The 26,062-nt window shown below is 46.3% G+C and overlaps 1 protein-coding gene across 1 annotated transcript in view; it reads right to left on the reverse strand.

Moving 5' to 3' along the window:
• Positions 1–26,062, reverse strand: part of ZCCHC14 (zinc finger CCHC-type containing 14) — an 86,340-nt gene that overhangs the window by 31,611 nt on the left and 28,667 nt on the right. The window contains exon 2 of the mRNA XM_031934460.1: positions 23,122–23,245. Within this exon, the coding sequence (XP_031790320.1) occupies positions 23,122–23,245 (124 nt within the window). The remainder of the gene's footprint in view (positions 1–23,121; positions 23,246–26,062) is intronic.

Consider the following 26,062-nt stretch of genomic DNA (forward strand, 5'->3'; position numbering starts at 1 on the left):
GGGCTGGGGCAAAGGGACCCGAGGCGGGGCCAGGACTGCGCCCTCCTTCTGAAATAAGAACACAAAGATGATGTACTTTTCCCTCCGAAAGGTCTGTTCAAACCTTTCTTCTTTTCTCATTCCAGGTACACAATAGGCATTTTCCTCAAGTCTTACAAGTTACATCACACCGCCTTGGATAAAATGTAGAATCACATAGACTATCATTTCATAACTGCATCAACACCTAGTAGCATTTAGAAACCAGTACTCTAATGTAACTGAAAAGGGGGAAGCTGGAGTAAGAACGGTGATGTCGGAAGTCAGGCCTCCCTTTGGTCCAAGTGCACCACACTGCAGTGTTTCGATGCCAAGGTGAACAGTTTCTGATTTTTTCCTTTTACACTTCAATACCTCTACAATCAGATGCCAGGGACATCTCACACCTGCTGCTGGCCATGTGGCAGAAATAACATGGTTGTGACAGCCTGCCACCTATGGAGAAAATGAGGAAAGAGCCAGTAACCAAGGTACAGTAGCTTAAAAGCAGGTACAGTAGCTTAGGAAAAACCCCAAAACAATGACCAGGCGTGTGCTCCGATGCTGCGGTGATGCGGCACTGCATGGCACACAGAGCCCACTGCACACGAGGCATGGACGCCTCGACCCAGCCAGCTGGACGGGATGCACAGGAGCTGGACTGTGCATCAACTGCAGGAGCACCTTACCTCATTTATTTGGGTATTTTCCTTTCTATGCCTGTACAAGAATGATACTATGAAACTCTGCAGCCAAGTCTTGAAGGGCTTTTTCTTTTTCTTTTTCTTTTTTTTTTTTTTTTGAGACGGAGGCTTGCTCTGTTGCCCAGGCTGGAGTCCAATGGCACAATCTCAGCTCACTGCAAGCTCCGCCTCCCGGGTTCACACCATTCTCCTGCCTCAGCCTCCCGAGTAGCTGGGACGACAGGCGCCTGCCACCACACCCGATAATTTTTTTTATTTTTAGTAGAGACGGGGTTTCACTGTGTTAGCCAGGATGGCCTCGATCTCCTCACCTTGTGATCCGCCCGCCTCGACCCCCCAAAGTGCTGGGATTACAGGCGTGAGCCACCATGCCCGGCCTTAAAGGGCTTTTTCAATAAAACTACAACCAATAAAAAGCAGCGTGTTAGTTTTGTGGGCAATGCGTTTACTTTTTTAGGTACAGAGAAAGTCTTCCAGCCAGTAGCATCTCACAGTTAATGTCACAGTTAACGACACACGGGAAGGAGATGGAATGATGCCTCCCAAGACCTAAGTTCGAATATTCATTCAGTAACTAAAGTCAGTTTTATGTCTGCTTCCTCATTTGTTAATGGGGATAGTAGTTTAAAAGGACCAATAGTTTGTAACCAGATATGAACAAAAACAGAAAATGGCCCTAATGAGTATAAAGATATAAAATCCCCCAAAAATAAAGGGCCCTGTTGGGGCATTCACACGGGGCCCAGGCCCACTGTTAGCACTGCCCTGGTCTTCTTCTCGCTACTGAGGAATAGGACAGGGCCCTACAGTGGAGTCCCCGAAATACAACTGATTTATCTCTAAGGAGCCTATGGCTCCAGAAGCAAAGTGTCCTGCCTCACCTTTGTTACTAATAAGCAAATTGTATTATTTGGTTAAGATGTACTTCTGGTTTGTAGGGGACTCAAAAACCTAGGAGCTAAATCTACCACTGAATTGCTATCTAAATGAGCTAAGACAAGCCATGAGTATTACTAACTCAGTTTCCTTTCTGGAGTGCCTGGGTATGGATGATGGAATCCTCTTTACAGGATTCCCAGCAGCCTGGGAGAAAGGACGACCCTCATACAAGTGCTTTTTTTTTTTTTTTTGAGACGGAGTCTCACTCTGTCGCCCAGGCTGGAGTGCAGTGGCGCAATCTCGGCTCACTGCAAGCTCCTTCTCCCAGGTTCATTCTCCTGCCTCAGCCTCCTGAGCACCTGGGACTACAGGCACGCACCACCACGCCCTGCTAATTTTTGTATTTTTAGTAGTGATGGGGGGGGGGGTTTCACTATGTTGGCCAAGCCGGTCTCAATCTTCTGACCCTGTGATTCACCCACCTCGGCCTCCCAAAGTGCTGATATTACATGTGTGAGCCACCACACCTGGCTACAAGTTCTCACTCCTCACTCTGCTAAGCAGTCTCTCACTTGGCATTTTGCCTTAATGACCAAGTGCGATTTCCTAAGTAAAGCAAAACTGAATCAAAAACCTATGATATTCCTATAAATTAAAAAATAAAAATAAAAAGATTAAAGCTTGAGATAGACAGCTCAGTTACTCTGATTTGATCACTACACATTATACACATATGTCAAAATATCACATGCACCTCCAACCCAAAAGATACATGTATAACTATGAGATATCCACAGAAAATAAATACATCTTACAAGTTACATTAAAAAACCACATACAATTTAAACAAACAAGATCTTAGAGGATGATTAAAATATTCCAAAGTCAAAATACAGGTAACCACATCAATTCTGTATCTTACATATCTAATTCTACAATGATTAGGTTGGTAAATCAAACCTCAGGACAATCAGCACAATAGCTGTAGATTATTTTGCTGTCTACCAGCAGCTCTCTACATCCTTTAATTAAAAGGAACCAAACACTTTCCCACACAATTTTATGCTACTGACAAGCATTTTTAAAAGTTTATTTTAGAGATGGGTCCTGGCTGTTACCCAGGCTGCACTCAAACTCCAGGGCTCCAACAACCTTCCTGCCTCAGCTTTCCACACAGCCAAGACTACAGGTGAAAGCCACTGTGCCTCGCCTAACAGGCCACTTTGAATTCACTGACTGAAATGCATGCAACAGTATGCTTTTATGTTTACAATTCTTTTTCAAAGACAGAGCTTTGCTCTGTCACCCAGGCTGGAGTGCAGTGGCGCAATCTCAGCTCACTGCAACCTCCACCTCCTGAGTTCAAGCAATTCTTGTGCCTCAGCCTACCCAGTAACTGGGATTATAGGTGCACACAACCGCGCCCAGCTAATTTTTGCATTTTTAGTAGAGACAGGGTTTTGCCATGTTGGTCAGGCTGGTCTCGAACTCCTAACCTCAAGTGATCCACCCACCCTGACCTCCCAAAGTGCTGGGATTACAGGCATGAGCCACTGTGCCCAGGTGATTCTAAAGTTTTAGACAAAGAGACCAGACATTTTATAAAACAGAATTTGCAACACATTTCAGGAAGGCACCGAACAGGGAAGTATCCAGAGGACACTGGCCACATCCCAGACTATCCATAAACCGATTCCTCACAACAAAATGCCCTTCATTTTCTTTTTGACAGGGTCTCACTCTGTCACCCAGGCTGAAAAGTGCAGTGGTATGATCTTGGCTCACTGCAGCCTCAAACTCCTGGGTTCAAGTGATCCACCCACCTCAGCCTTCTGAGCAGCTGCGTTTACAGCCATGCATCACCATGCCCAGAAGATTTTTGTATTTTTTTTTTTTTTGTAGACATGGGGTTTTGCATGTCACCCAGGCTGGTCTGGAACTCCTGGACTCAAGTGATCTGCCTACCTTGGCCTCCCAAAGTGCTGGGATTACAGGCCCTGCACCTTCACGCCCGGCCCAGCCCTTCATTTTCAGATGAAAGCATAGAAATACTCCAAAGTCAGTCTTCTATCTGCTATAATATATATGCGACTGTTCCCATACACTTTCTTTTCTTTTCTTTTTTTTGAGATAGAGTCTCACTCTGTACCCCAGGATGGGGTGCAGTGGTACGATCTCAGCTCGCTGCAAGCTCCGCCTCCTGGGTTCACGCCATTCTCCTGCCTCAGCCTCCCGAGTAGCCGGGACTACAGGCGCCCACCATGACGTCCAGCTAATTTTTTGTATTTTTGGTAGAGACGGGGTTTTACCATGTTAGCCAGGATGGTCTCTACCTCCTGACCTCCTGATCCACCACCAGTCTCGACCTCCCAAAGTGCTGGAATTACAGGCATGAGCCACCGCACCTGGCCTCCCATACACTTTCATATAAATACTCAAGCTGATTACTAATAGAGTCACCTACATTATCTTAATTTCAAATCATAGAAAATATGCTTCATCTTTCCTGGCTTTGTCTTGGGGTCAGAAGAAGTATTTATGTACAAAAATCTTTCATTAAGTCCATTTCTCTGTTTTCGTCTTTGATTTTCCGTATCTCCCATTCATGTTTATTGTTTAAATCTGTAGTTCTATTGGATTCGAGTTTGAAAGGCAACACAAAGCTCCTCTCCAACATAAACATACCGGTGTTACTCCATTGGTGCCTCCAGAGCCAGAACACAAAACAAAATCTGAACTAGAACTCTGATTTTAGCAAATAAAGGTAGGGGCCTTATCATAGGAAAAGATGTTTTTCTTAAAGGCACAATTGACAACTCGGAGATTAAAAATAATTCATCAATAAATAGCCATCCATTCTAATGCATTAAAAGGGTACTCTTAGGTAAAGTTGTTACGGCTTTCCCCTTACTTTTTTGGGGCCAACCTGTGTTTCAGGGGAAATGAACTAAAGACGATCTATGAAAACACAGTGTTGGGAGACTCTGGCTCCAGGTAAGAGGGAGCAGCAACAAAAGCTCCTGGAAGGGAGGCCTTCCTCTCTGATGTGGGGGCTGTGATTCCAGGCGGGGTGACACCTCCTCACTGCCTTTTCTTCTCTGTCCTCCCACAAAGATGGGGATGGTCACTGAAGTGCACAGCAGAGAGGGTTAAAGCTCTAGCTTTCCAGATGGAGGACCAAAAAGGGGAGCCCCTGGGAACTGAAAGGACAGAAGGACAGCAGAGAGGGAAGATTTCAGGGGAGCAACCCTGTGACGTTGTTGACGCATTCACCCTGGGGCTGCCCATGTAAGAATCTCAACTGCAGAACACACCTCCACCAGTCTCAGGTTGGACGGCAAGCAATGCCCCCAAAGGACGAGGTCAAACAGCACCGCCAAAGCTCAGAAAATGGAGCTGGCACCACAGCCACACCCCACAGAAGGCTGCACAGAACTTGCTGTCAGAACCCAACCAGGTCAACTGCTCCAAACCAAAAACATCACCATTCTCTGTAGGAGGAAAGATGAGTCAGAGTCTCGTATCATACTACTCAAGAAAATCAGCCGATCCCAACGCTGAGATGACACAGATGCTAGAACTACCAAAGACACCGAAGCAGTTACTGCCACAATGCCCCAACACGGAGGGGCACACACTCTTGAGATGCACAGACAGACGGAAAGCCTGTGCAAATTCAGATGTAAAGAACCAAACAGGGCCGGGCGCGGTGGCTCGAGCCTGTAATCCCAGCACTTTGGGAGGCTGAGACGGGCGGATCACGAGGTCAGAAGATGGAGACCATCCTGGATAACACGGTGAAACCCCGTCTCTACTAAAAAAATACACAAAACTAGGCGGGCACCTGTAGTCCCAGCTACTCAGGAGGCTGAGGCAGCGTAAACCCTTGCAGTAAATTTAAAAGATGCTGACAGTGGCCAGGCATGGTGGCTCACACCTGTAATCCCAGTACTCTGGGAGGCCAAGGCAGAAGAACTGCCTGAGCTCAGAAGTTAAGAGACCAGCCTGGGCAACATAGCGAGACCCTGTTTCCACTAAAAATTTAACAAATTAGCTGCACATGGTGGTGCACACTTGTAGCCCCAGCTACTCAGGAGGCCAAGACTGGGGGATCCCTTGAGCCCAGGAGTTCAAGGATGCAATGAGCAGTGATCACACCACTGCACTCTAGCCTGGGTGACAGAGTGAGATACTATCTCAAAAATAAAAAACAAAAAAGTCAGGAGCTGTAGCTCATGCCTATAATCCCAGCATTTTGGGAGGCTGAGGCAGGCAGATCACATGAGACCAGGAGTTCAAGACCAGCCTGGCCAAAATGGGGAAACCCAATCTCTACCAAAAATACAAAAATTAACTGGGTGTGATGGCCCATGCCTGTAGTCTCAGTTCCTCAGGAGGTTGAGGCATGAGAATCACTCAAACCTGGGAGGCCAATATTACAGTGAGCCACATCACTGTACTCCAGCCTGGGTGATAGAGTGAGACTCTGTCACAAAAAAAAAAAGAAAGAAAGAAAGGAAAAAACTAGAAAAGGCTCTGTGGCTAAGACTGTCGGTGAGAAGGCCTGGGAGCAGCCACACTCCATTAGCAGGGCACACACACAGCATCAGATTTTGACTTCTAAAACCCATTTCCCACTAAATGAACCAAGGCCCTTGCAAATTGTTGATTTCAGGGCTAGGGGAGAGAAAGCTGAGCCTTGAACATCTTGTTGTGCCAGAAAGCAAGGAAGTGCTCATAGAATGATGGGACATATTAAACAGACACAAAACATCAGTTTTCAGGGGCTCCCACCAGCCAAATTTGGTACAGCTTCAACATCAGAGTAATGACAGTAATAGATTATAACTCACTGAATAAAACAGGAAACAATAATCCCATACAAACTTAAATAAATGATTAAGCTGAAAGTCTGATAAGAAACAGACTATCTGGCCGGGCGCAGTGGCTCAAGCCTGTAATCCCAGCACTTTGGGAGGCCGAGATGGGCGGATCACAAGGTCAGATCGAGATCATCCTGGCCAATCTGGTGAAACCTCGTCTCTACTAAAAAAAATACAAAAAACTAGCCGGGGGAGGTGGCGGGCGCTTGTAGTCCCAGCTACTCAGGAGGCTGAGGCAGGAGAATGGTGTGAACCCAGGAGGCGGAGCTTGCAGTAAGCTGAGATCCGGCCACTGCACTCCAGCCTGGGCGACAGACCGAGACACCGTCTCAAAAAAAAAAAAAGAAAAAAGAAAAAAAAGAAACAGACTATTTATCTAGTTGGAAAGTAATTTTTACACAGGAGAATCCTGGCAGACAGCATGAAAATTAATAAAGTGACTGTCACCAGTAACGGAACAAATTGAGAGCTTGTACCACCCGACGGGACACAGCGAGAGCAGCGTAGCGTGTTCCTGGCAAAGATGTACAGCCTGAATCAAGTCAGGAGAAGCATCGAACAAACCCAGATTGCGGGATGGTTGGCAGAATTAGTGGTTCATAATCTTCTGAAGTATCCGGGTCGTGAAAGACAAGGAAAGACAAAGGAGCAGCTACCAAAGGACACAAAGGAGGCCAAATGCACCCTGGGATTCAGAACTTGACCCTCTGGGTATAAAAGGCATTACTGGGACAATGGCCGGAATGGGAATAAGCCTGAGAATTAGAGGGTGGTGACATCTCAATGCCAACGTCCTGATCTTGATGGCTGTACTGTGTGGTGATGGAAGAGAAAGCCATTGTTTGCGGGAAACACATGATCAAGATTTGGGGATGTTGGGGGGATCAGATCCACAATTCACTCCCAATGTTTCAGGAAAGTTCTTTATATTGTAGTTACAACTTTTCTGTAAATTTGTGATTCTGTTTTTCAAAATAACCTTTTTTTTTTTTTTGAGATGGAGTCTCGCTCTGTCGCCAGGCTGCAGTGCAGTGGTATGATCTCAGCTTACTGCAACCTCCGCCTCCTGGGTTCAAGCGATTCTCCTGCCTCCAGCTCCAAAGCAGCTGGGACTACAGGTGCCCGCCACCACGTCCAGCTAAGTTTTGTATTTTTAGTAGAGACAGGGTTTCACCATGTTGACCAGGATAGTCTTGATCTCTTGACCTCATGATTCGCCCACTTCAGCCCTCCCAAAGTGCCGGGATTACAGGCGTGAGCCACTGCACCTGGCCTGAACTGAACCATATTTAAAGATGTTGATCTATTCCCTCAGTGTGTACCATCAGAAGAAAGGCATTGTCTGTCAGTGCTTCTTATTTTTTTGGGTGGAGAGGTTGAATTTATTTTTTTCTAGTTAATTATGATTGCTGTGTTATCTTCCTGTATTTTGTTTTTACTCTGAAAGATCATAATCCATTCTTCCAAATCTTCAGGAATTACTTGGTATAGGATTTAACAGGCCACCATGTGATCAGATGTTCCTTTGAAGTTTCCTTTGATATTTTATTACCAGATAGTCCCTCAAGCCACGGCGTGTGGGCTCAGCCGCTGCAACTATGTGATGACGTGCTGACCTGAGAAACACACATGCTGACCATCTGGCCAAGAACTGAAGACCAGGGCAAAATGCGAGCATATCACAAACATTTTTCCAGAACAGGGTTGTAGTGTCTCTTCTGATGTCAAATTTTAATTAAATAATAATTGTTGAAGGAAAACTAATTTTTTAATTAAAGAAGGTTCTATATAATTATGCAAGATGTTTAGAAATCAACTTATTTTATCTTATTTTTCTAGGCCTATCATCTTCCCAATCAATTGATTTAAACAATATTTTTAGGTACTCCTTACTCCAAACATCAACAGTATTTCTCTTAAATTTTAAACAATTTTGGCTGGACACGGTGGCTCATGCCTGTAATCCCAGCACTTTGGGAGGCCAAGGTGAACAGATCACCTGAGGTCAGGAGTTCAAGACCAGCCTGGCCAACATGGTGAAACTCCATCTCTACTAAAAATACAAAACTTAGCTGGGCGTGGTAGTGCACACCTGTACTCCCAGCTACTTGGGAGGCTGAGGCAGGAGAATCGCTTGAACCCAGGAGGCGGAGGTTGCAGTGAGTCAAGATCACACCATCGCACTCCAGCCTGGGCATTAAGAGCGAAACTCCCTCTCAAAGACAAACAAACAAAACAACAACAACAACAAAATGTAAGTAAGAGAGGTTGGCAAACTGTATCTCCTGAGAGTTAAGACTGGCTTTTACATTCCTTTTTAAAGAGTTATTTTAAGGCTGGGCGCAGTGGCTCATGCCTGTAATCCCAGCACTTTGGGAGTCTGAGGTGGGTGGATCACCTGAGGTCAGGAGTTTGAGACAGGCCTAGACAACATGATAAAACCCCATTTCTATTAAAAATACAAAATTAGCTAGGTGTGGTGGCACATGCCTGTAGTCCCAGCTATTTGGGAGGCTGAGGCAGAAGAATCACTTGAACCCAGGAGATGGAGGTTGCAGTGAGCCAAAATTGTGCCACTGCACTCCAGCCTGGGCAATACGAGCGAAACTCTGTCTAAAAAAAAAAAAAGAGTTACTAAAAAAAAAATTGGCAAGGCGCGGTGGCTCACGCCTGTAATCCCAGCACTGTGGGAGACTGAGGCAGGTGGATCACTTAAGGTCAGAAATTTGAGACCAGCCTGGCCAACATGGCAAAACCTCGTCTCCACTAAAAATACAAAAATTAGCTGGGACTGGTGGCACACACCTGTAATCTCAGCTATTCAGGAGGCTGAAGTGAGAGAATCACTTGAACCTGTAAGGCGGAGGTTACAATGAGCTGAAATTGCACCACTGCACTCTGGCCTGGGCAACAGAGGGAGACTAAATCTCAAAAACAAAAATTATGAGACAGAGACTATACATGACCCACAAACACAAAAACATGAATCACCTGGCCCTTTACGGAAAAAGTTTGCCAGCTCCCGAATCAGAGTGTCAGTGGAAATGCTGACAACAAACTCTACCTTTTGAGCAAATGAGATGATGACAAAGTGGCTTTGCTTTCCTTGGTTTATAGCCAAGGTCAGTAAACTTGACTTTTTTTTCTTTTCTTTTTTTTTTTTTTTTTTTTTTGAGACAGTTTCGCTCTGCCACCCAGGCTGGAATGCAGTGGCGTGATCTTGGTTCACTGCAACCTCCACCTCCCAGGTTCAAGCGATTCTCTTGTCTCAGCCTCCCGAGTAGCTGGGATTACAAGCACGCACCACCATGCCTGGTTAGTTTTTTTTGTATTCTTAGTAGAGATGGGGTTTCGCCATGTTGGCCAGGCTGGTCTCGAACTCCTGACCTCAGGTGATCCACCTGACCTGGCCTCCCAAAGTGCTAGGATTACAGGTATGAGCCACTGTGCCCGGCCAGCAAACCGACATTCTCTACGGGAAAACAATTTAGTAACAAATACCACGTGAGAATCTTCACATTCAAAATACATATAACGTCATCTAAGACTCAAGAGGAAGACAGAATTCTGCCAATAGACTAGGAAAAGACATTCCGGTAAAACTCTTTTGGGGCAGAGTCTTAAAAGACACATACAGGCCGGGCGCAGTGGCTCAAGTCTGTACTCCCAGCACTTTGGGAGGCCGAGACGGGCGGATCACGAGGTCAGGAGATCGAGACCATCCTGGCTAACCCGGTGAAACCCTGTCTCTACTAAAAAATACAAAAAACTAGCCGGGCGAGGTGGCGGGCGCCTGTAGTTCCAGCTACTCAGGAGGCTGAGACAGGAGAATGGCGTGAACCCGGGAGGCGGAGCTTGCAGTGAGCTGAGATCCAGCCACTGCACTCCAGCCCCGGGCAACAGAGCCAGACTCTGTCTCAAAAAAAAAAAAAAGACACATACACATTCTTAAAGATGGGGGAAGAAACAGACCTCACCCCTCCAGCCACACATATTTTGGGCCAGGGGGAACAAAGCAGGCAGCAAAGCAGGAGACCTGCCAGACTGCAAAGGGTCTGTGTGAAACGGCAAGGGGGTCAGGTGTTTTTTTTTTTTTTTTTTTTTTAATTTCAGGCAGAATTCACATAGAGCAAAATGCAGAGATCTGAAGTGTACAATTCAATGAGTTTGGGTAAATTTATATACCCATGTGATCACTAATCCTTGAATCAAGACGCAGTGCTTTTCAATTCTCTAAAAAGTCTTGAACATCATATAAACAGGACCATACATGGGTCCTGCTTTCATTCAACATTGTATTTTTGAGATTCCTATGTGGTTACATGTATTAGTTTTGAAAATGACTGAGTTCTCTTCCCTTGTATAAATACACCACAGTTTGTTTATCCATATTCTCCCACTCACGGACATCTGGGTTGTGTCCAGTTTGCGGCTATTATGCATAAGCTGCTATAAGCCTTCATCTACAAGTGCTGGTGTGGACGTACCCTTTCATTTCTTTGGGATGAATTCCCTAGGACGAGAACTGCAGGAATATAAGATACATTTATCACTTCATAAGAAATGCCAAACTGTTTTCTTAATGGTTGTAGCATTTTACCCTCCTATCAGCTGTGGATGAAAGCTCCCGCTGCTTCTGATCCTAACATTTGCTATTTTGTCCTTCTGACTTTCATCATCCCAGTGAATAGAAATGATACTCTCCCGTGGCTTTGATGTGTATTTCCCTGATGACTGGTGACTTGAATCATGGTATCCCTGGACAATCTGTGTGTATAAGCATGAAGGTATGAGTCCTCTGGAATTAACTGCCTTTCTTTCTTCTGTTGGTGGAAAAAACCTAATTGCATTAATATATGTGTAATCTACTGTTTGGAATGCATACCATTCTTCTATAGGAAGATAATCTTCACAATTATTAACTTCTTCCATTTCCATATACAGGTTGTATTCCTAATCCGAAAATCTGAAATCCAAAATGCTCCAAAATCTGAAATGTTTTGAATTATTCTCAATGAAAATAACTTTCATTCAAAACTTGACTTTCCACAGTCCTCTGGCATCCACTGTTGCAAACAGCAAGTCCAAGTTAGCCTGATTCTGGTTTCTTCACAGGTGAGATCTGTTTTGTTGTTCTCCTTTGAAAATGTGTAAGATCATTTCTTGATCCCTTATCAGAAACAACAATGTGTCTCGATGTGGGTGTTTTCAACTCACCTTTCTCAGCACTCGGCCTACCCTTTCGAGGGAAGACTCACGAGGCCGTTTTCTGCCCATGCGTGCTGAATGCGCTCTTTCCTTTCATCTCTTCCAGACACCCTGCGTTTCAGAGGCCGAGCTTGGCCGCCCATCTGCGCCACTCACCTTCTCTCTACCTTGTATCTCCACGTTCAGCAATCCTCGAACACCACTGAATGTTTTGTTCTGGCGGTCACTTTCACATCCCAACAACTCTTTCTTGGTCTTCATTTTTTCTTTTATCATGGCACCCAGCTTTCATCTGACAAATGCAATATCCCCTCAACCTCCCAGAGAATGTTAACTGGAGTTTCCCTAAGTAGGATACTTATCAAAATGATCAGCCTCTGTTCTCTGAATTATCTGTGTACTTTACAGTAGTCTGAATTCTCTGCCACAGTTCTTTACCCTTCGTCACACTGAAATCCAGCCCTTCGTGGCTGGCTTACGGTGGTGTAGACCTTCCTATCCTTGAATTCGGGGGTGTGGCCATGAGACTCGCTGTGGACATCACGAAGAGGCAGAAATGATCGTGTGCCGGCCCAAGCTCAGCCTTACGAATCCTCATGGCTCCCACGTGCCCTTGGTCACCAGTTCAAGGAGGATGAGGGACACCTGAGTCAGAGCCACTCCAGCCACTATGACCTGAACAGTCACCCAGCACAGCTCAGCTGACAGCAGCCAGCCCATGCTGGCTCATCCGTGAGGAAGGCGCTCATCTTGGGTGCTCCTGAGCTCTGCTAGTCAGCTGTTAACACAGCTGTGGCTGACCAACACATCCCAGGCGTCTCTTAATCCTGTTGTGGTCTGTCTTTACAAGCTTCCTTACATCCTTTCTCTAGAACAAAACCTTATAAAAATAATTGGGCACACTTTAATGTTCCTATCCCTAAAACTATGAAAAGAAGTAGGAAGGGATGGATACAGGGAGGAGAGGGTGAGGGGCAGGGGGCAGGGGAAAGGGCACCATGGTTCCTGGGCTCCTAGGCCCTCCATACATGATCACGGAGAGAACAGCACTCAGCAGCAGAGGTGCAGCGACAGACCCCCACCAACTCAGCAACGCCACCAAGAGAGCAAACCCTAATCCCTTTCTCTTTAGGTCAACAGAGACCTAGAGAAAAAATCCAGTAGTTTTCTGCCAAATGTCTTTCTTTAATTTGCTTTCAAGGTATCTTTATTAAGTGGTTTAATCTATATTGTCAATAAGAAACCACTTCAATAATTACCAAAATTATGCTTAAAAAATCACAGTAAAGGGAATATTCATAGTAGAGGGGAGAGTTTAAAAAATGACCTGGGATAAGCCAGGCGTGGGGCTCACACCTGTGATCCCAGCACTTTGGGAGGCCGAGGTGGGTGGATGGCGTGAGCCCAGGAGTTCAAGACCAGCCTGGCCAATATGTCGAAACCCTGTCTCTACAAAAATATGAAAGTTAGCTGGGCATGGTGGTGTGCGCCTGTGGTCTCAGTTACTCCGGAGGCTGAGGCAGGAGGACCCCAGAGGTCAAGGCTGCAGTGAGCTGAAAAACTGAGGCACTGCACTCCAGCCTGCACAACAGAGTGAGACCCTGTCTCAAAAAAAAAAAGAAAAAGAAAAGAAAAAAGAGAGAAAAAGAACCAGGACTGTTTTCCAGGAGACACCCCTTCTTCCAAGTTCTATACAATACAACCAAATGTCTTCACACCTGAACTAAGAGCTGTACCACAATCATACCAGATACTTCCTGCTTTAAAATTTTATTACCAAAAGCCAGTTTTCATTTAAAAATTGGAAAACTGTATTCTTAAGACTAGCAGTTAAATAATAATTTTCCTAAAATATCAACTTACTTTCTCACTTTACTTGTCTATGTTAATGGGATAATTTTTAGAAGCATTACTTCTTTTAGCTGTTGTTAGAATGTGAACATTCACTATCACACTGATGAAACTGCTGCTTCTTCCCTACATCTTTTTAGGACATACCGTATTATACTTAAGAACATGATATAATTTATTTTTCTTTGGTTATTATCTTTACATTGTGTTAATTTCATTTGTTCTTCACAAAGAGAAACAAAAGTAGTGAATAATTCGTAAAATATAAAGCAGACAATAGATTCTTTTTTTTTATTTTTTTAATTTTTTTTTGAGACAGGCTTTCACTCCTGTTGCCCAGACTGGAGTGTAATGGCATGATCTTGGCTCATCGCAACCTCCACCTGCCATGCTCAAGCAGTTCTCCTGCCTCAGTCTCCTGAGTAGCTGGGATTATAGGCGTGCGCCACCACGCCTGGCTAATTTTTGTATTTTTTGTAGAGAAGGGTTTTCACCATGTTGCCCAGGCTCGTGTGGAACTCCTGAGCTCAAGTGATCTGCCTGCCTCAGCCTCCCCAAGTGCGTAAGCCACTGCGCCTGATAATATTTTTAAAGTAGCAAAAACAGGAAACGAACACCCTTTCCTTTTTTTTTGAGATGGAGTTTTGCTCTTGTTGCCCAAGCTGGAGTGTAATGGCACCATCTCGGCTCACAGCAACCTCCGCCTCCTGGGTTCAAGCGATTCTCCTGCCTTAGCCTCCCGAGTAGCTGGGGTTTACAGGTGCATGCCACCATGCCCAGCTAATTTTCTATATTTTTAGTAGAAATAGGGTTTCACCATGTTAGCCAGGCTGGTCTCAAACTCGTGACCTCAGGTGATCCGCCCGCCTCGGCCTCCCAAAGTGCTAGGATTACAGGAGTGAGACATCGCGCCCAGCCTTTTTTTTGGAGATAGAATTTTGCTCTTGTTGCCCAGGCTGGAGTGCAATGGTGTGATCCTGGCTCACTACAACCTTCACCTCCCGGACTCAAGCAACTCTCCTGTCGCGGCCTCCCAAGTGGCTGATATTACAGGCGCGTCTGCTAACTTTTATATTTTAAGTAGAGATGGGGTTTTACCATGTTGGTGAGGCTGGTCTCAAACTCCTGACCCTCAGCTGATCCACTCAACTCGGCCTCCCGAAGTGCTGGGATTATAGGCGTGTGCCACTGCGCCCAAATTTCCATTTTTAATGATTAGTGATGTGGCACTTGAATTTAGGGGCCCTAGGAATGTCACTTATTTACATATTAAGGTAAACATTCTGCTCGGCATTAGTATGCTCTAAGCACAGCGCCAGCCATAAGTGATATAAAAATGAAAAGGTTCAAAGACGTGATGCTGCACTGGGCTTCAAGGGTAGGGTCTATTCTGGGCAGAGGGATGCTGCAGTCAGGGCCCAGGAGCAGGACAGTGCTGTTTGCCTCAGAACGGAAGGGGAGTGTCAGGAGCTGATACGGGGAAGGAAGAAGGTCACGCAGAGGCAGCAGTTCCCTGGCTGGTGACACCACAGTGAATATGGAAAAGAAATCCTGCAGGTCTGCTGCATCCAGATGTCTTGGTTTGAAATGTGATACTTTCCAGCTCATGAGCCTGGGCAGTTATTTCATCCCTCAAAGCCACATGTCCTCGCCTGAGCAAAAGGAATCCCGGCTCTCCCTGCACGGCGCAGGGCTGGGCAAGTGTGGGCTGACTGCAGCGTCCTTGAGCCACCGCGGACAAGCCGTCAGCAGGGGCCTGCAGTGACGCAGGGTGTACTGGACTGGTCCCTGCTTGACAGACAGACTGAAGAGGGGCAAGGCCAAAGACAGAGGGACGCATGAAGTGACAGATAAGATGGAGGCCCAGATGACGGGGAAGAAATGGTGACAGCCTCGCAGGGCCAGAGCCACCATGTGGGAGAGAAGCTGCCTTGGACTTCCAGGTTTCTGCTCTAAGCACTCAATTGCTGGGATCAATGACAAATATTGGAACCATGTCGAGGGCGTGCAGGAGCTGGCAGCTCCATGCTGGGCAGGCGACTGTGTACCCACTGGCTGCATGGGTGAAAATCTTCATGTTACCAGTGGCTGACAAGGACTTGGAGTCTGCAAGAGTTTCAGCTGAACTCAGAGCTGAAAGCCACCGAGAGAGGGATAGTGGCTGCAGAACAGGCTCAGGTAAGACGGCTCAGGAAAAGCATAAAGCAGGGTACAGAAGAGCGCTATCAGGACCACTAGCCTTTGAGGGACACGAGAAGAGGGAATTTCAAAGGAAACAGAAAGGCAAGGGGAAAGCCAGGCAAGGGTATTCTCAGGAAACCGATTTAATGGAGCCCACCGGCTTCACAGGGATGACATTTCACAATTTAAAAAAAACAGAAGCAGCCAAGGGAGGATGGAGTTTGGGGCGGGGCAGTCACAAATGCCAGGAAAAGGTAGTGAGCTCTGAAAGCACCTACCTTGCTTGTCAACTGAGGAGCCCCTCATGACCCTCCGTGACAGCAGCTTCAGGGAGGTGCAGATGCTGAGGCTGGGGTGAGTGGTGCAGGTGCTGAAGTGAAAGAAACAGCGAAGCCTCATGCCTTCCGGCAGCGTGGCTGTGTGGTGACAGGAGGAGGGCTCAGGCGGCCCAAGTGCACATGTGTGCCCACGCCCAAGTGGAGATACCTTGGGGACCCTGAGAAAGGAGAGAAGACTGAACACAGAGGGGGATGCCAAGCACCCGTCTCCCTCAACAGAGGAGCGGACCCAGCCTGGGAGAGGAGGCGCCGTCTCCCTCAACAGAGGAGTGGACCCAGCCTGGGAGGGGAGACGGAAGAGCGGGGCAGATTGGCTTCTGAACAAGCTGGAAGATGGAGCGCTGACCTGTGACAACCTCCAGCAAAGCCACCTGCTAGAAGGAAGTGGGGGCTCCCCGTCAGTGCTCGGCCCTGGGAAGAGGGGATAGGGCTGGGATGAGCGCAGCTGCCCACCAAGGAGAGCTTCCCAGGCAAAGCCCAGGCTCTGCACGTGCCCACTGCACACCTGCTGCCCCAGCCACAGGTGGAGGGCCGGTTTCACACAGCTGGTGCAGTCTAAGGACTAAGGCACCTCCATCTGCTGCCCGCCCCAGGAGCAGAAGCCTCAACCTTGTCCAAACAATATTCCCTGTTGCAAGAGAGAAACAACACTCTTCAGAACACGAGAAAAGCTGGAAACTATAATCATGCACAATGGCACAATCTAAAATTAGACATTCATAAAAATAGGGAAATGTGAGGAATACTCGAGAAAGTGTGAGGAATGGACACCAGCCCTAAGTGACCCCAATGCTGAAACTGGCAGACCAGGATTGGAAAGCAGCTATTATAATGATGTTCAAAGATGTAAAAACAAAAATGCTCACAATAAGTGAATAGACAGAAACTCAGCAGAGAAACAGAAATTATAAAAAAGAACCATAAAGAAATTCTAAAACTAAAAATACAGTATCTGGTATGAAAACATCCATTAGCTTAGTGTTCCAGTAGACTGAAAATGACAGAAGGGTACAAGAGCTTGAAGATAGATAAAAAGAAAATGTCCCGTCTGAGGGAGAGAGAGAAAAGAATTTGAAAAATGAACTGAGTTTCAGCTCAGATCTGTGGGGCAAGACCAAAGGTTTCTCATACATGAAAACTAGAGTCTCAGATGGAGAAGAGAAGGAGAATGAGGAAGAAAGAATACTCCAATACTGACCGAAAAGTTTATGTTGTAGTGAAAAGCATAAGCTCAGACACAAGCAGTTCAGTAAACAAGAAATAAAAGAGAATTACACCAAGGCACATCATAGACAAACCATTCTAAACCAAAGATAAAGAGAAAATCTTCAAAGCAGCCAGAGAAAAATGGCCCATGGCATACGGTGATACAAATGCTAGAGGACTTTTCATTAGGAAAACAAGAGCCAGAATATAGCAAATTGACATTGCTAAAGTTAAAACAAAAACCCTCAATGAAGAATTCCATAATTAGCCAGAATGAAGGCAAAACAAAGATATTTTCAGATAAACGAAAACTAAAATCCACTGTCAGCAGAACTGCACTGAAAGAAATGTGAAAGGAAGTTTTTCAGGCTGACGGGAAATGAGACCAGATGGAAATTCCAATTTTCAGGATAAAATGAAGAGCAGTGGAAATAGTAAATAATATGGACAATATAAAAGACTATCACCTTTTTCCTTTTACTTTCTTAAAATATATGCAAAAATCCTAGGCCTGTCTTAAACGGTGCAGAGCACACGTAGCTGGATCCATGTGATAAGGACACATACAGGATGGGGCAGAGCTGCACTGATGAGGCCTGGTAAAAGGCTGACAACTGGTGAGGACAGGGAAGCCCCTGATCTGTGTCATCTGCCGATCCACAAAGCATAAATGCCCCGCCAGGGTTGACGACATGCCACCATCAGCCACCAATGCAACACCAGTGGGCTTTAAAAAATCCTGGAGGCCGGGCACGGAGGCTCACGTCTATAATCCCAGCACTGTGGGAGGCCGAGGCAGGTGGATCACCGGAGGTTTCTCCAACATGGAGAAACCCATCTCTACTAAAAATACAAACTTAGTGGGGCATGGTGGCACATGCCTGTAATCCCAGCTACTCGGAAGGCTGAGGCAGGAGAAATGCTTGAACCCGGGAGGTGGAGGTTGTGGTGAGCCGGGATCGTGCCATTGTACTCCAGCCTGGGCAACAAGAGTGAAGCTCTGTCTCAAAAAAAAAAAAAATCTTGGAAAGTGAACAACAGGCTCTCAGGAGATACCATGAGCTGGCCTCGGCACCCCACTGGTCAACACAGTGACAAGAGGCTTCTGTGTCACATGAAGTGGCTCAACATTAACTCAGAGTGGAGCCTGAAAAGGTAAAGATGTGTACTGCATTCCTGTTGCTTCTCTTAACTGGGGGGCTCATAGAGGGAGCAAAGTCCTATTGTCCTACAGCTCTTATACGATGAAGAACTTTACTCCTATGTCTCTAATCACATTTTCTTTAGGGAAATTGAGAAAACAGTCACTCAAATGATTCTCTGTGCCCTAAGGCTCAAATCAGAATCCCTGGCTGAGGAATGCTACAGGCAACCAGCTTAAAAATAGTACAGACGGTCCCTGACTGAAGAAGGCTGGAGTTAATGATTTTTCAACTTTACAACAGTGCAAAAGCAACATGCATTCAGAAGAAACTACTTCGAGTGCCCATACAACCATTCCGTTTCCACTTTCAGTACAGACTCAATAGGTTACATGAGAGATTCAACACTTTAAAGTAGGCTGTGTGTCAGATAATTCTGCCCATCTGTAGGCTAATGCAAGTGTTCTGAGCACATTTAAGGTAGGCTAGGCTAAGACATGATGTTAGCATGTGTGGTGTATTCGGTGCATTGCAACTTATGGTATTTTCAACTTGCAACCCCCACTGTGAGTTGAAAAGCATCTATGCAGTAAAATGAAACTGTCTAATCTAGGTGGAGGGTCCTCACTGTGGAACTTCCTGAACTTGACTGTGTGTTTCAAAGTCCTCATAATAAAATGTTGGATAAAGAGCCAATAAAGAAATCGAAACTATCAAGGCTTGATTCCAGCTGCACACTGGAATCCCAGCACAACCCAGGAGAGGTCACAGACTGAGGGCATTTTAGAATTTAGATTTTAGATGAATTCTTGTTGTCTTAGAATTCATGTTCTAATTGGTTGGGATAGATTTTTTTTTTTTACCAAAAGTACAAGACTTTGGAGTTTGTACGGCATAGCAAACACAAACCCCAGGGGCACACAATGGAAAACACTCATTTAGGTTAAAATTAAAAAAACACAATTTTTAAAAAGCTGAGTTGTAATTGATAATATGGTAAATACCTATAGATATGACCCACATAAACATGGATTCTTTGGAACCTCTAATTTTTAAGAGTGCAAAGGGGTCCTAAGACCAAAAAGGTTGAGAACTACTGGTATATAAACAAGTTTAATGAAAGTATACCTCCTTCACTGTCTCACAAAAAGAAAACTTTAAAAAATTGTAATTCCTCAAAGTCCAAAGTTACAGAACTTACTTTGTTGAGAGTATTAGTAAAAGCAGTTTCCATCTTAACTTGTACATTACGACAGCTTCCCTAGGTTTCAGTAAATCATCAATACGGGGACTGGAACGCTTGGAGAGTGCCCTGCAGTTCTCAGCCACATCCACAAGTGCAGGGGACTCAGAAGCCACACACAGTGACCTGGAGCTGCAGCCAGGCACCAGGTACGGGGCTTACTAGGCTACAATCTCTACTCCTGAACTGGAAAACGTTCACAATAAATAGGTCAGGAAAAAAAGGAATGATTTCACTAGTTAATGTGTACTTGTAGGCACTGCCCTTACAATTGTGTGTTTCCCACTTTCAGCACAGTCCCACCTTTCTTTTCCTTTGCTATTTTCTTCAGCTGGCCACAGGGTTAAGAGCATGAGCTCTGGCCGGGCGCGGTGGCTCAAGCCTGTAATCCCAGCACTTTGGGAGGCCGAGACGGGTGGATCACGAGGTCAGGAGATGGAGACCATCCTGGTCTACACGGTGAAACCCCATCTCTACTAAAATACCAAAAACTAGCCGGGCGAGATGGCGGGCGCCTGTAGTCCCAGCTACTCGGGAGGCTGAGGCAGGAGAATGGCGTAAACCCGGGAGGTTTGTGCGGAGCTTGTAGTGAGCCGAGATCGCGCCACTGCACTCCAGCCTGGGCGACAGAGCGAGACTCCGTCTCAAAAATAAATAAATAAATAAATAAATAAATAAATAGAGCATGAGCTCTGGCTTTGAATCCCAGCTGACCTCAGGAAAAGGTCTTATCTATGACTCAGTTCTCCCATCTGTAAAATGGGGTAAAAATCACCACATGGGATCAGTTAGAATTAAATAGGTATAATCAACCCTCACAGGGCTGTTACGAAGATGATGTAAGTCAGTATCTGTTATGTAAGTTAGTCACGTGCTTGGACTGTTGTTTCCTGAGCTTTTATATACTAAGAAATGTTTAAAGTGCCTGACCACTCTGTAAGTTAAACTGTATCACTGTAAGACTTCTGAAGAAGCAGAGAAAAACCAAAACAGAAGTAGGATACAGAAAAGACAGAGAGAAAACATTATAGTAAAAAACTATACAACTTAGAGTGACTTTAAACTTTCTGAAGAGCAATAACCTGCACCCAACAGAATATTAAAAGGATTCACATGAAAAGTGACTAAGAAAACCAAGTTAACTCGCTTGCCAATTTCTGGACAAGAGAAACCATGACTCTCTATGACCAATGAACGCAGAATGCTGCAGATAATTAAGAGCGTCTGCTCACTGCAGTATTTTAAGCACTGTAGGGTTTGAGAACAGCCACTCACGGCCTCAGAGCCGACCCGCCAGCCTACGCAGGCATTGCCACAGCTCACATGAGAGTCAGCTCACCCTCTGTCTCTCCGGGCACCAAAGCATGCAGACAAGACAATGACAGATACTCGCTATTTTGAAATTATACAGAAAAAAAGAAAGAATGGGGATGTCAACAATTATGTCTTGAAGAAAAAGCACTGAAGAGTCCATCCCTTAAGATTCACAGGGTGTGCAGGGCACAGGTTCCTAGGGTGGACTGTCTGGGGACCAAGGAAGCAGCACTCCACAGCAGGCCTTTCTCCTGGGATGGCGTGGGGAAGGAAGAGGAGGAGCCCTTTCTACAGCGGAGGGACTCCCTGCAATTCTGATGCCAAGTGTCCACTCCGGGGCTGGAGCACTGCAGCACCTCCAGGATGAGGCTGTGGTGAAGACGCTCAACTAACAGCCACAGACTCTCCCAAGAGCAGTGGATAAAACAAAGACTGTTGCGACCTCAGAGGGCTGCTACGAGGGTCAAGTGGGGACAGGTGCCCTCGCAGGGCTGCAGTAAGGAGTTACTGTCTCCATACCATACCGTACTCATCACAGACATCAACACAGGCTGCAGCTGCCGGGGAAACGGGTCCTTCCGGAGTTAGGCTCTAAATCAGAGACAGGCTCTCAACGGCTTTGTCAGAACGAGACTTTAGAAACAAAGCAGTCATAAAGCCTGTGGAAGGCAGGAAGCGCCACGCCAGGGATGGGGACAAGGGGGAGAGCACACGGGGCAGGCGAGTGTGGCTCTGGGCCTCACGTGGTGCACCTGCTAGTAGACAAACATCTTTGTAAATAAAACGGGGAGAACAGAGGCCGGCAGATGTGGACACAGCTGGCCTCGGTGCCTCCAAGCCATTGGGGCTCAGGACAAGTGACCCCAGTGAAAAGCGCCACCCTTGTCTCTCTCTCCCCACTGCTGATGATTCTGCAAACCACATAAGCATTTATTTTACCGGGAATGCATTATCTGGTCCATCCAGTCCTACAAACCACCTTACTCTCCCCTCCCCAAAGCCTCCACTACCATGGCATGGTTAGCAACTTTGCAGCTGATCGTAACACTGCAGAGGCTGGCGTGCAGAGCCACAGGGGCTCAGGCCGCGCCTCACCACCCACACTGAGCTGTCCACGTGTACATTAAAGAAAAATAAAGACTCTGGTAGCCAGTCACATTAGCCATGTTTCAAGTGTGCAGAAGGCACGTGTGGCTGGCGACGACCAACTTGGTACAGGCGGAAAACACTCCATCACCACAGAGAGCGCTTCAGGACAACACTGCTCTAGTGGTTAAGGCTGATTTCCATGTGGTGGCGGGAGGGTGTCAAACTTATTCCTCCCACCCTTTTTTTTTTGAGATGGGATCTCACTCTATCACCCAGACTGGAGCGCAGTGGCATGATTTCGACTCACTGCAACCTCCGCCTTCCGGGTTCAAGCGATTCTCCTGCCTCAGCCTCCTGAGTAGCTGGGATTACAGGCAGGTGCCACCACACTCAGCTAATTCTCCTGCCTCAGGCTCCCAAGCAGCTGGGATTACAGGTGTGCACCACCAGGCCTGGCTAATTTTTTCTTGAGATGGAGTTCTGCTCTTGTTGCCCAGGCTGGAGTGCAATGGCGTGATCTCAGCTTACCATGACCTCCACCTCCCGGATTCAAGCAATTCGCCTGTCTCAGATTCCCAAGTAGCTGGGATTACAGGCATGTGCCACCATGCCCAGCTAATTTTGTATTTTTAGTAGAGATAGGGTTTCTTCCTGTTGGTCAGGCTGGTCTCGAACTCGGTTCCTCGGTTTCCCAAAGTGCTGGGATTACAGGTGTGTCACCGTGCCCAGCTTAATTTTTGTATTTTTAGTACAGACAGGGTTTCACCATGTTGCCCAGGCAGGTCTCGAACTCCTGACTCAAGTGATCTGCCCACCTCAGCCTCCCAAAGTGCTGGGATTACAGGCGTGAGATACCACATCTGGACTTCTCCTTAATAAACATCAATATTTGAGATTTTTACAGACAAAGTATATTCACGTATTACTTATAGAATTCAGAAAAATACACATAAGATTAGCATTTATGAAAGATCTGAAAGCATTTAACAATGCCCTCACGGGGATCTGGGGTGTGCCCATCCTCTGTCCGTCAGACGTCCTCCTAAAGCCCTCACGTGCACTCACCTTTGCTATGTTTTCCTAAGGGCCTCTTGGGCAGCGACTCCTCCGTGGAATGTGCTGATGTGTGCAGGGCATTCTCCAAACTATTACTGACACTGCTGACAGGAGCCTCGGTTCTTGGAGTGATCTGAGGGAACAGAAACAGAATCATCTTATTTTCTCCCACGGAGTTAATAAGGGGACAATTTTATTTGTTAATTAAGTCTTTCATAATTACCTTGGTTTCCATTTTTCTACAAACCACATATTACTATAATAAGCTTTCCCCAAAAAGATGAAAATTTCACCTACTACTCTCCACTGAAAATGCAAAAGAGCTCAGATAACTTGAGCCAAACATGGGAGCTTACGTCTTGTGGCTGGGGTTCATCAGGGTGCACAGAAACTATGGTAGTCAAAGAGGCCAGGTGTGGTGGCTCACTTGTAACCCCAGCATTTTGGGAGGCTGAGACGGGTGGATCTCTTGAGCCCAGGAGTTCAAGACCAGCCTGGCCAACATGGTGAAACCCCATCTCTACTAAAAATACAAAAATTAGCTGGGCGTGGTGGCAACTGCCTGTAGTCCCAGCTACTTGGGAGGCTGACGTGGGAGGATCACTTGAATCCAGGAGGCAGGGGTTGCAGTGAGCCAAGATGGTGACACTACACTCCAGCCTGGGCAAAAGAGTAAGACTCCATCTCCAAGAAAAAAGAAAAAAAAAAAAAAAAGAAATTATATTAGCCAAGGTGGTGTGAAATATATATTTTTATTTGTGGCAAACTTTTATTTTCACATTTCTTCAAATCAAATAGTTCCCTATAAAATGAATTAAACAGCAGACTTAACATTCTCCTCCTATAAATCTGAAATCATAAAATGCTCTAAAAACAACAGCAAAGAATAGAATACAACTGGGTCTATTTGGGGTACCGTTTGAAAAAGCATATCCTAAAATTATATCCCAATTCCATTTCGAGGAATTCATCATACAACATACTCACACGTGAGAAAAAGACCTGACAGGGTGTGCCCACTGCAGGAGTGCCTGTGATAGGGAAAGAGGGGCACACCCTCCGTCCCCACCGACAGAGACCTGCTAAGCAGAGTGTACCTGCAGATGACGGCCGCCCCCGAGCTGTGGGTGGGAGAGGCCCTCCTGACCACCAGCGCTCCCAACACACACCAAGCCCAGAAACAAGCCAAGGGCCAGCCAGGATCATCGCACCCCTCCTGCTTCCTGGGTTCAGTGATGGTGTGAATGCGGAATAAGCCGGAAGGGGCCCAGAGGGGCGAGAGGAGGAGGGTAGCAATAATTTTCATTCTCCCCCCAATCAATATTTTAAAATTTCACAGCCAAAACACATTTATAACTTACAGGATTTAGAAGAATAAAAATGGTCAATGCTGTAACTTCTTTACGGTCTCAATGTATTTCAAAATTTCAGAGGATATGAGAGAGAGGCGTAAGATCTTAAAGTTCATCAAAAGAGCTGATAAGGAATGCTGCATTCACAGTATGGGAAAGTCCACGGCACAAGCAACCTGGAAAATGGCCTGACCTCTCCAGCCTCTGTTTGTTCTTTCATCTCACACCTGGACGGTAGGTGGCAGTTGACCAAGACATCCCCTAAATTCACTGGCAAGCACAGATCCCAGCACTCACTCTGCAGAGGGCTGGCCAGGTAGGCGTGGCCTCGACCTCAGACAGGATGAAAGTGGAGGCGGAGGCTGGAGTTCGGAGGAAAGGGTGGAGACTGCCGCCTCTCCGGCAGGACCAGCACCTGCTGCATCCCACAGACAGCGAGCTACAGGGGCCACACCCAAGTCCACAGTGAGATCCTCTGCTCCCAACTCTGTCAAAGCCCCTGCCCCCCAGCAGGAAGCCCTCCTGGGCTGTTCATGCAGGGAGAGGGACTAACAGATCCCACGCGGCTCAACAGATGCCTTCCAAGAAAAGCAACTCGTCACAGGGCTACATAATTGGGAAGTTTATATAACTCGAGAAAATAAGGCCGGGTGCAGCGGCTCATGGCTGTAATCCCAGCACTTTGGGAGGCTGAGGCAGGAGGACTGCTTGAAGCTAGGAGTTTGATACTGGCCTGGGTAACATAGCGAGACCGTCTCTATTTAAATTTTTTTAAAAGTAAAAAAAAAAAAAAAAAAAAAAGGTCCTAACTCCTCCAGAAAGTCAATTCTTTGGATAACATTACTAACATGTTATCAAGAAAACTAAATTTTGTGAATTATTTATATTTGTAATTTAAATTGGGTGATTTCTTTCTGATTTAACAAAGTCTCTTTCATTATTCAATGGTTAGAGATCCCTGAAACGAACTCCTTTCCCATTAAACAAGATAACAGAACCGATACAAGTACGATGCAAACCTAAACAAGGAGATTTTTAGTTCCAAACAGTAAATATTACTTTGCAAGACAATTCAGGAAGTTAACATGTTAACTGTATAAGAAACACAGCCAAGGCTGGGCACGGTGGCTCATGCCTGTAATCCCAGCACTTTGGGAGGCCAAGGCGGGTGGATCACGAGGTCAGGAGATCGAGACCAACCTGGCTAACACGGTGAAACCCTGTCTCTACTAAAAATACAAAAAATTAGCTGGGTGTGGTGGCGGGCGCCTGTAGTTCCAGCTACTCAGGAGGCTGAGGCAGGAGAATGGTGTGAACCTGGGACATGGAGCTTGCAGTGAGCCGAGATCACACCACCACACTCCAGCCTGGGTGACAGAGTGAGACAGGAAGGAAAGAAGGCAGGAAGGAGGGAGGGAGGGAGGGAGGGAGGGAGGGAGGGAGGGAGGGAGGGAAGGAAGGAAGGAAGGAAGGAAGGAAGGAAGGAAGGAAGGAAGGAAGGAAGGAAGGAAGGAAGGAAGGAAACAAACACAGAGCCGAGGCCAGGTTTAGTGGCTCACGCCTGTAATCCCAGCACTTCAGGAGGCCAAGGCAGGTGG

This window comes from Piliocolobus tephrosceles, chromosome 17, assembly GCF_002776525.5.
Source record: "Piliocolobus tephrosceles isolate RC106 chromosome 17, ASM277652v3, whole genome shotgun sequence".
Taxonomy (NCBI): Eukaryota; Metazoa; Chordata; class Mammalia; order Primates; family Cercopithecidae; genus Piliocolobus; species Piliocolobus tephrosceles.